The sequence below is a fragment of the Ovis canadensis genome, chromosome 2 (assembly GCF_042477335.2).
Source record: "Ovis canadensis isolate MfBH-ARS-UI-01 breed Bighorn chromosome 2, ARS-UI_OviCan_v2, whole genome shotgun sequence".
Lineage (NCBI taxonomy): Eukaryota > Metazoa > Chordata > Mammalia > Artiodactyla > Bovidae > Ovis > Ovis canadensis.
In genome coordinates, this window is record NC_091246.1 from 71,936,646 (window position 1) to 71,947,496 (window position 10,851).

Genomic DNA, 10,851 nt, shown 5'->3' on the forward strand with positions numbered 1-10,851 from the left:
ACAGGCTCCCTACGCACAGTCTCGGCTGTAGTTTAAGGCCAAAGACCATCAGCTGGCAGAGTTCTTTCTTGCTGAGCAAAAACCAGTCTTTGGTCTATTAAGGCCTTCAAGTGATTGGCTGAGGCCTGTCCAAATTCTGGAGGGGCAATCTGCTATACCCAAAGTTACTGATTTAAATATTACTCTCATCCCCAAACACCCTCACTGACACATCCAGAATAATGTTTGGGGAGTTATCTGGGTACATGGCCCACCCAAATTAACATACATAACTAACTATCACACCAGCCCAGATGCCAGCCCAAGTGAAAAAGCCTTCCTGGATAACCCAGATCATGCTGGCTGCCAGCTGAGTGCCAAGGAGTCACCTGTCAACGGCACAAGGAGCAAAAGAATCACCCAGCCAAGTCCTGCCTGGTTTCTTAACCCACAGAGTGGTCTGGGAGCATGGCAGTTATTTTAAGGCACTGCGGGAGCTTGTTATGCTTCAGTAAAAACAGGAATGCTAACTTCAACTCCCCTTCCCCCTTAAGAAGCATCAGTTACACCGGCCATGTCAGACACATCAGCTCCCGCCAGCTCCTGGGCCCTTCCACCTGCCCTTGTCTCAGCCTGCTACGGTTTTCCTCCAGCACTTTGCTTAGCTGGCTCCTTTCATCCTTCCTGCCTCAGGTCAAGGATTACTTCCTCAGAGAGGCCTTCCCTGACCACATTCTCTATAAGTTGCCTTCCTCTCAATGTCTCTCATTTTTCATTCTGTTCATCTACCTCAGTCTGAAATTATCTTGCCACACCTTTGGCTATTGTCTCCCCCCAATTAAATATTAGTTCCATAATATTGGGTCTTTATCCAGCCCCTATACTGTCCACACAGTGATTAGCACAGAACACATGTTCAATAAATATTTGCTGAGTGAAAAGTAATTAATGCTCAGGACTTCCCTGGTGGTACAGTGGCTAAAACTCTGAGCTCTCAACGCAGGGGGCCCAGGTTCGATCCCTGGTCAGGGTATTAGACCCCTCAGGCTGCAACTAAAGATTCCACACGCCACAACTAAGATCCAGCACAGCCAAATAAATATTTGAAAAAAGAAAAGTAATTAATGCTCATGTCATGCACAGATGCCTGACTTGCAGATTCTAAGTTGCAGTCCCTAGGCCTCAACCCACTAACACTTTTAGCACAGATTCAATGAAGGAAGATGAGCGTACCATGCGATACAAAGGACGTGTTTCTCTGACGTTCCTTCTCCCTCGTTTAATGAGATGAGCAACCATCAGGGGACAAAAAACCTGGCATCCTTTCACAATCCCTCAGAGACAAAAACCACTGCGTTTTCATACTGGATTATCAATGTGGCTTATTTATATATTTTCCAAACTCTTCCGGATTAATTAAAAGACAACTCTAAACTGAGAAAGGGAATAGAAAGTTCTCTCTTTCCTCCTGGAGATCCACTCTACCTTTAGCCTTTACACAATGCAGTCTCAGCTCTTCATCTCCCCGCTGCTCCCCAGCACAAGCTTATAGAGACCTTGGAGAAAGGGGTGGAGGAGAAGCAGCCCCACCCCCCACTTTTTTGGTTTCCCTTCCCTTTCCCAGTTCAATGAAAACAATATATGTTTTTCTCCATCACCTGAACTCAACTCCTGACCCACAAGCCCTTCCTACCTGCAGCCACCCTCCACGCCAGCAGCACCCCACCCCACCCTATATACTTGCTAATTCTTTTGTATTCTGATTCTCCCTTGTATTAACCATGCCTTTTCACTGTATATTCTGATACTCGGACACAGGGGCCTCGCTGATGCTGGATACACTTGCCTCTCCCAGGGTAAACCAATTCCTAGAGATAGTTTACAACTTACCTGCAAGCACACTTTTCAAATAAAATCCAATCAGTCCAGGGCCCACACACCATCTGTCTCCTTTACTGGGTCCCCACACCCTGGGCCACTATCCACCTGCCCTAAACACCATAGGGCCAGATACCAGACCACCAGGGAGAGCCTGTATGCCCCCAGAGCCCACTAAAATGATTCTAACTAGCCAACTGACACCTGCCCACCCTGCCTCAGCCATTCCTTCCCATAGAAACCACGACAAAGGCTCTTGCCCACAGCTTCCCACCTCCTCCCACCCGCCTCCTGAGGACTCCAGTGCCTCTCTGAGAGTTCCACCCACCCACCCTCATGGCGTGCCCTCTCTCCCTCTTCTTGGAAACTGAGTAACAAACTTTCTTTTTTTTTTAATGTTTATTTTTATTGGGCTGCACCAGGTCTTAGTTGTAGCATGTGGGATCTAGCTCCCTGACCTGGGATAAACCCCAGGGTCCCTGCACTGGAAGCAGAGCCGTAGCCCCTGGACAACCAGGGCAACTGTCTCCTGACCTGTGTACCTTACTATACCTCCAATTGCCTGTTAACTCACTACATTTTACGACATCCCCCTAGACTGTAAATGAAGCCAGTCTCTTAATCATTTGGGAGACAATTCAGAGTCTGCACTCTGGGTACTCAGTATTTCAACTTTCATTTTAGCAAGATTAAAAAATTCTTGCATTAAATCACTGACTCACTCAGGAAACATTTATTGATGTCTTGTGTGTGCCAGGTATTGTGGAAGGTTCTGGGAATAGCAGCATAAATGAAGCATGCCTCAGGCAGGCTCCTGGTAGGATGGGGGCTCAGAAAAAGGGATGGATGAGTGTTTTCCCAGAGTTCACAAGCTAGAGCACATTACTGGCTACATCCCCTGGTGTGTTCCCTTCATAAAACTGTCAATTTTGGAGGGACTGAAAATAGAATAAACTAATTTGTCTTGTTCTGTCCCATTCTTTACATGACAAGCTATTGAAACTGGAAATCAAGAAAATTATTCCGTTTTCCAAGTATTTATTAGATTTAATTAACCCTTCTTTGAAACACCTTCACAAAAATACAGCCTAGCTATTCCTCAGCACAGCCTAGAAAACTATTGTCTGGGGGACACAACATAAATATTAGTAACAACAGAAGACACTTACTGATGTCTTAATATATGCCAGGTATTGTATCAAGCATGATGTATGCATTGTTTCATTTAATCCTCATGTCGGGGTGGGGGTGAGTGGGCTGCCATTTCAGTCTCCAGGGGATCTTTCTGACCCAGGGATCGAACCTGTGAACCTGTGTCTCCTGCATTACAGGAAGATGCTTCACCGCTGAGCCACCAGGGAGCCCTAAATGTGTATTATCTTTCTTATTTTCAAATGGAGACACTGAAGCTGAAGTAGGATGAAAGTTTTGATAAATGTAGCACAGCTGAGAAAGGCAGTGCCAGGATCTGAATTCGGGCCATGTGACTCCAGAGTCTACTTGCTTAACAACAAATTCTAGATACGAACTGAGAAAGGATATCGTTTTCTAAGGGTACATTGCTTAGGCCCTTTCTTACAGCCCATTAAAGAATTTGGGCCATTCTTTACCCCAGGAGAAATTCTACCCATTCAAAATGCTGCTACTAAATGTACAATATTTGAAAACAGAGTCTTCCTTCGGGCTTCCCTGTTGGCTCAGACAGTAGTAAAGAATCCACTGCAATGCGGGAGACCTGGGTTCGATCCCTGAGTTGGGAAGATCCCCTGGAGGAGGGCATGGCAATCCACTCCAGTATTCCTGCCTGGAGACTCCCCATGGACAGAGGAGTCTATGGGGTTGCAAAGAGTGGGACACAACTGAGCGACTAAGCACAGCACAGTCTCCCTTCTAACAGTTCTTTAGAATTTGCCGGTAAGCTGCTCTGCTCAACCACCATCCACAGGGGTCTAGTTGGTTATACAGTAAAATGAGCTACTTAAAAAAAAAAAAAAAACCTTAAGAATTGTTCTCCATAATTTCTTTTTCTACTTTCTCATTATTAGTGTATAGGAATGCAAGGGATTTCTGTGTGTTGATTTTATATCCTGCAACTTTACTATATTCATTGATGAGCTCTAGTAATTTTCTGGTGGAGTCTTTAGGGTTTTCCATGTAGAGGATCATGTCATCTGCAAACAGTGAGAGTTTTACTTCTTCTTTTCCAATTTGGATTCCTTTTATTTCTTTTTCTGCTCTGATTGCTGTGGCCAAAACTTCCAGAACTATGTTGAATAGTAGCGGTGAAAGTGGACACCCTTGTCTTGTTCCTGACTTTAGGGGAAATGCTTTCAATTTTTCACCATTGAGGATAATGTTTGCTGTGGGTTTGTCATATATAGCTTTTATTATGTTGAGGTATGTTCCTTCTATTCCTGCTTTCTGGAGAGTTTTTATCATAAATGGATGTTGAATTTTGTCAAAGGCCTTCTCTGCATCTATTGAGATAATCATATAAATTTTTCAATTTGTTAATGTGGTGAATTACATTGATTGATTTGCGGATATTGAAGAATCCTTGCATCCCTGGGATAAAGCCCACTTGGTCATGGTGTATGATCTTTTTAATGTGTTGTTGGATTCTGATGGCTAGAATTTTGTTGAGGATTTTTGCATCTATGTTCATCAGTGATATTGGCCTGTAGTTTTCTTTTTTTGTGACATCTTTGTCAGGTTTTGGTATTAGGGTGATGGTGGCCTCATAGAATGAGTTTGGAAGTTTACCTTCCTCTGCAATTTTCTGGAAGAGTTTGAGGAGGATAGGTGTTAGCTCTTCTCGAAATTTTTGGTAGAATTCAGCTGTGAAGCCGTCTGGACCTGGGCTTTTGTTTGCTGGAAGATTTCTGATTACAGTTTCAATTTCCGTGCTTGTGATGGGTCTGTTAAGATTTTCTATTTCTTCCTGGTTCAGTTTTGGAAAATTGTACTTTTCTAAGAATTTGTCCATTTCTTTTGCAATGAAAAGAATAAAATACTTAGGAATATATCTACCTAAAGAAACTAAAGACCTATATATAGAAAACTATAAAACACTGATGAAAGAAATCAAAGAGGACACTAATAGATGGAGAAATTTACCATGTTTGTGGATCAGAAGAATCAATATAGTGAAAATGAGTATACTACCCAAAGCAATTTACAAATTCAATGCAATCCCTATCAAGCTACCAGCCATATTTTTCACAGAACTAGAACAAATAATTTCAAGATTTGTATGGAAATACAAAAAACCTCGAATAGCCAAAGCAATCTTGAGAAAGAAGAATGGAACTGGAGGAATCAACTTGCCTGACTTCAGGCTCTACTACAAAGCCACAGTCATCAAAACAGTATGGTACTGGCACAAAGACAGACATATAGATCAATGGAACAAAACAGAAAGCCCAGAGATAAATCCACACACATATGGACACCTTATCTTTGACAAAGGAGGCAAGAATATACAATGGAGTAAAGACAATCTCTTTAACAAGTGGTGCTGGGAAAACTGGTCAACCACTTGTAAAAGAATGAAACTAGATTACTTTCTAACACCACACACAAAAATAAACTCAAAATGGATTAAAGATCTAAATGTAAGACCAGAAACTATAAAACTCCTAGAGGAGAACATAGGCAAAACACTCTCAGACATAAATCACAGCAGGATCCTCTATGATCCACCTCCCAGAATTCTGGAAATAAAAGCAAAAATAAACAAATGGGATCTAATTAAAATTAAAAGCTTCTGCACAACAAAGGAAACTATAAGCAAGGTGAAAAGACAGCCTTCTGAATGGGAGAAAATAATAGCAAATGAAGCAACTGACAAACAACTAATCTCAAAAATATACAAGCAACTTCTGCAGCTCAATTCCAGAAAAATAAATGACCCAATCAAAAAATAGGCCAAAGAACTAAATAGACATTTCTCCAAAGAAGACATACGGATGGCTAACAACCACATGAAAAGATGCTCAACATCACTCATTATTAGAGAAATGCAAATCAAAACCACAATGAGGTACCACTTCACACCAGTCAGAATGTCTGCGATCCAAAAATCTGCAAGCAATAAATGCCGGAGAGGGTGTGGAGAAAAGGGAACCCTCCTACACTGTTGGTGGGAATGCAAACTAGTACAGCCACTATGGAGAACAGTGTGGAGATTCCTTAAAAAATTGCAAATAGAACTGCCTTATGACCCAGCAATCCCACTGCTGGGCATACACACTGAGGAAACCAGAATTGAAAGAGACACATGTACCCCAATGTTCATCGCAGCACTGTTTATAATAGCCAGGACATGGAAACAACCTAGATGTCCATCAGCAGATGAATGGATAAGAAAGCTGTGGTACATATACACAATGGAGTATTACTCAGCCGTTAAAAAGAATTCATTTGAATCAGTTCTGATGAGATGGATGAAACTGGAGCCTATTATACAGAGTGAAGTAAGCCAGAAAGAAAAACACCAATACAGTATACTAACACATATATATGGAATTTAGAAAGATGGCAATGATGACCCCGTATGCAAGACAAGAAAAAAGACACAGCTGTGTATAATGGACTTTTGGACTCAGCGGGAGAGGGAGAGGGTGGGATGATTTGGGAGAATGGCATTCTAACATGTATACTATCATGTAAGAATTGAATTGCCAGTCTATGTCTGACGCAGGATACAGCATGTTTGGGGCTGGTGCATGGGGATGACCCACAGAGATATTATGGGGAGGGAGGTGGGAGGGGGGGTTCATGTTTGGGAACACATGTAAGAATTAAAGATTTTAAAATTAAAAATAAAATAAAATAAAATAAAAAGACTTGTTCTCCAAAAACTCTCCATAAAAGAGCAGCAAACTTAAGTAACTGCATTCATGTACAGAACGCATTTTAGGACTCAAGTTGTTAGGAGAGTGAGTTCTCTGCTTCTTTGTTAGTGAACCTTTCACTAGGAACTTGTGGCAGTCACTTGTGGCAGTGACTGCTTGCCTTAGCTTTAATTATTCCTTTTGTTTCCATTAACTTGGTTTACTGCATACCAAAGAGGTCATCTCCAGATTTGATTTGTTCATTGAGGGAAGCTTATTCCTCTCTGTAAGATGATTATACCCTCATAGGCCAGGCATCCGGTGTGCTCTCAGGAAACTACAACTTCAGTCACGTTGAACCTCTGATACTTCTTTTAAAGCACATTTGTGGGAAAGCCACAAGACACCAAGTACCATATTTATCTCAAATCTGCTCTTCTGTTTCTCTATATGTATGACTACAGATTAAACAAAATCACTATGATAGGCAAACTGAATTTCTTTCTGGCACCTTGAGTTTCGGAATTCCCCAGCAAAACACTGGAACCAACTCCTTTTCCTTCTTATATCCAAAAGAGATCCACGAGTCGCTTGAGTAAGGCTTCTGATCTCTAGCCAAATCTCAAGCTTCCTAAGACACTGGTCAAATGATATTTAATATTTCTTCAAAAAAAAATTCTTTGCGTGTGTGTGGATTCCCAGGCAGATGGTAAAGAATCTGCCTGTAATGCAATTCGATCCCTGGGTCAGGAAGATCCCCTGGAGAAGGGAATGGCTACTCATTCCAGTATTCTTGCCTGGAGAATGCCATGGACGGAGGAGCCTGACAGGTTACAGTCCATAGAGTCGCAAAGAGTTGGAGACAGCTGAAAAACTTTCACTTCATTTTTAAAAAATTTTTATATATTTTTTAACAACAAAAATATTTTGTATTGGAGTATAACTGATTAACAATGCTGTGATAGTTTCAGGTGAACAGTCAAGGGGCTCAGTCCTAAAGGAAATCAGTTCTGAATATTCATTGGAAGGACTGATGCTGACGCTGAAACTCCAACACTTTGGCCACCTGATGCAAAGAACTGACTCACTGGAAAAGACCCTGATGCTGGGAAAGATTGAAGGTGGGAGGAGAAGGGGACAACAGAGGATGAGATGGTTGGATGGCATCACCCACTCGACGGACATGAGTTTGAGAAAGCTCATGGCTTTTAATTTCATGGCTTTAGAGAAATGCAAATCAAAACTACAATGAGATATCACGTCATTCCAGTCAGAATGGTTACCATCAAAAAACCCCCACAAACAACAAATGCTGGAGAGAGCATGGAGCGAAGAGAACTCTCTTGCACTGTTGGGAAGAATGTAAATTGATATAGCAACTATAGAGAACAGTATGGTTCCTTAAAAAACTAAAGTCAGAGCTATTATATGACCTGCAATCCCACTCCTGGGCACATATCCAGAGAAAAGCACGGTGCGAAAAGATACACGCACCCCAGCGTTCACCGCAGCACTGTTTACAACAGCCAAGACATGGAGACAACCTAGAGGAGTGGATAGAGAAGATGCGCTATATATACACACACAATGGAATAACACTCAGCCTTTAATACTTCTTTTTTAAAGACCCAAACTTCATCATTTCAGCCTCCAGCAAAGAGAGAAGACACACGTGAAGGGTTTTATTATTCCACAGCAAGCATGTTTTGAGTGCGAACTATGTGCCTGGGTCTGTTCTAAGGCTTCAGAGATATAGCAGTGAGCTGGGATCACACTTATCACTGAGGAGCAGAAAGACAGTTCTTGAAATTCCCACTGGAACTAAATCACAACGCAGAACACTCTAAACTCGACTCAACATCTTAGAAGTTAGGGTCAGAAGGCACCTCAGCAGTCTGCAGACTTGCAGCTGCCTCAGGATCTATTCCCTCCACTTATTAAAACTGGTGACTTAATATGAGCTGCAGAAAAGAGCAGTGATCCCCCCACCCCCATAGTTATAAGCAAAGTGTGATGGGCGTGTACATACATTCTCTGGGGCCAAGTTCTAAAGGTTTCCTTGAATTCTCAAAACTTCTAAGATCCCACAAAGATCAGAAGCATTTCCTTCATACTCCTCGACTCAAGGAAGCCAGGCGACTGGCACTTGCGCGTCTTCGTAAAGTCGCCTCTGGAACCGAAACTGCTGCCGTTAGACTCTGCACACCCGGCTCAGTCCTTCCCACTCAGAACTTCGCCCCCAAGAAAGCTTCAGACCGGGAGGTGGTGGCCCACTGCCTTCGAAAGGCAGCGAGGCATGGAAGGAGAGAGACAAAGGTTCCCAGCGAGGAAATCACGCGCCTCACTTCTGACATCTACAAGTTACGGCCAAGACTAGTTCGCAGAGCCGGCCTGCCCAGAACGCCGAAGTTTCTCTGATTGCAATTAAGACCCAACTGGAAGCACGTGGGCCTTTGGGGAACTGGCGCGATAGCCCGGCAGTCCCGCAAGCCAAGCCTTCGTGGGCAGGGGGTGCACACCCTCTCAGGACCAGGAGACGCGACCCCGGGCCTGAGCGCACCCCGCAGCCCTCTGCCCCACCCCACGCGCGCCCAGGGCCGCCCCTCTGGAGCCCTTCGGACTCGCCAGCAGCTCACCGTCGGTCACCGTCGCATCCGCCTCCTCCCCCGCCGGGTGCACCTCCAGCAGCAGAGAGTTCGGATAGGGGAGCGAGAGCGGCCCCGCGGCGCAGAGCTGCTCCCCGGTGACGAAGCCGAGCTGCACGCGGTGGTGCCGGCGAGCCAGGATCCGGGCGGGAGCCGGAGCCGCCGCCACGGTGCCAGCGCCTCCGCCTCGAGCCGCGCCGCCCGGCGCTCCCAAAACCCAGCCGCGGGAAGGGGCGGGGCTTGGACGCGCCGGCCCCGGCCTCACCTCCGCCGCGGGTTCGCGCGCCCACCTGGGAGGTGCCGGCCGGCTGGGGCGCGTACCCCCCCACTCCACCCGGGGCCCGGCCGCCGCTGGCACGCGGGGACCCCCGGCACACAGGGCCGCGCTGTCGATGAGTAGGAGGGTGCAGACGCCCCGCGGGGCCGCGGCTCCGAGCGCGCAAGTTTAGAGAGCGCGCGAGGCACCCGGAGCTGGCTGGGGAACGGTGACACCTGCTGTCCACCGGGACCCGCTGGGCGTCCGTTTGGAACCTGCCTTGGCCCGCGCTTTGCTGGGTGGGCACTCGCTCTTCTGGGGAGGTTCTGGGGCTCCCCGGCGCCCACGTTGGAACACAGGTCTCAAGTCCTGAGCTCTTTCCTCATGGGCAATTTTCCGTACAGTAGCATGGCCGGGGGCGGGGTGGGGGGCTGCTCTAAGGGAGAAGTCCGAGGACACTCCTGCGACCCGACCGGCTGGCCCAAATGACCACGTGCATCTCCCGTCGCCTAACTAGGAGTTGAAAACACACTGGCTGCTGGATGGTGAACCATTGCTCTAGACGTGAGTCGGGAGGGCCAGGGAGTCTCATCCCCAAGTTGACGCCTGCCTCCACCAGCCACCTAACCTACCCAGTTAGCTCTGGCGTCAACGGATGGGGCCTCCAAACCCAATTACAGGTTGTCTTCTCCAAAGAGAAATCGGTCTTCTGCTGCTGGCGGCTATGAAAAAGCGGCAGTCCTTCCGACGGGAGTCTCCCTCAGTCACAGACTCACTTACCATAAAGGAAACTTTTCAAATTCTGCACCAATTTATGTATTTTAAATCTGTCATCTCCTGACAGAATGAACTGCAGGGAGGAAGCAAGGATTGTAAAGCCATGCAGATTCCTTGAAGACAATATCCTTAACCAAGCAGGCTGACTTGACAAGAATGAGCTTCCCTGGAGGTTCTGTGGTTTGTAACTTCAGAATTTCCAACTGGCCAGGCTTTATGGAATCCCTGGTCTCATCTATTTCCCAACTACCACTCCACCTCCCATTTGGTCCTAAGTTCCTGCCATGGCCTCTCTGACTGCCTGGCTCATCCCCTCCCAGGGCTTTATCTCCCCTTTGGCTGTCTGTTGTCTCTCTCTTTCATCTAAGTACCCTGCTCTTCCTTCTTACGGCTTTGATTTGTGCCCTGGAAGTCCCTGGGACTCAGAAATTCTTTAAAAAGTTGGTGCTGTCTCGAGTTTCTGGGGTGAAGACCACTGAAC

At 45.7% G+C, this 10,851-nt stretch overlaps 1 protein-coding gene across 1 annotated transcript in view; it reads right to left on the bottom strand.

Moving 5' to 3' along the window:
• Positions 1 to 10,376, bottom strand: part of LOC138432364 (uncharacterized) — a 220,713-nt gene extending 210,337 nt beyond the window's left edge. The window contains exons 1-3 of the mRNA XM_069573718.1: positions 10,272 to 10,376; positions 9,869 to 10,106; positions 9,329 to 9,766 (exon numbers count right to left, since the gene is read on the bottom strand). Of these exons, the coding sequence (XP_069429819.1) occupies positions 9,329 to 9,766; positions 9,869 to 10,106; positions 10,272 to 10,376 (781 nt within the window). The remainder of the gene's footprint in view (positions 1 to 9,328; positions 9,767 to 9,868; positions 10,107 to 10,271) is intronic.
• Positions 10,377 to 10,851: the final 475 nt, after the last annotated feature.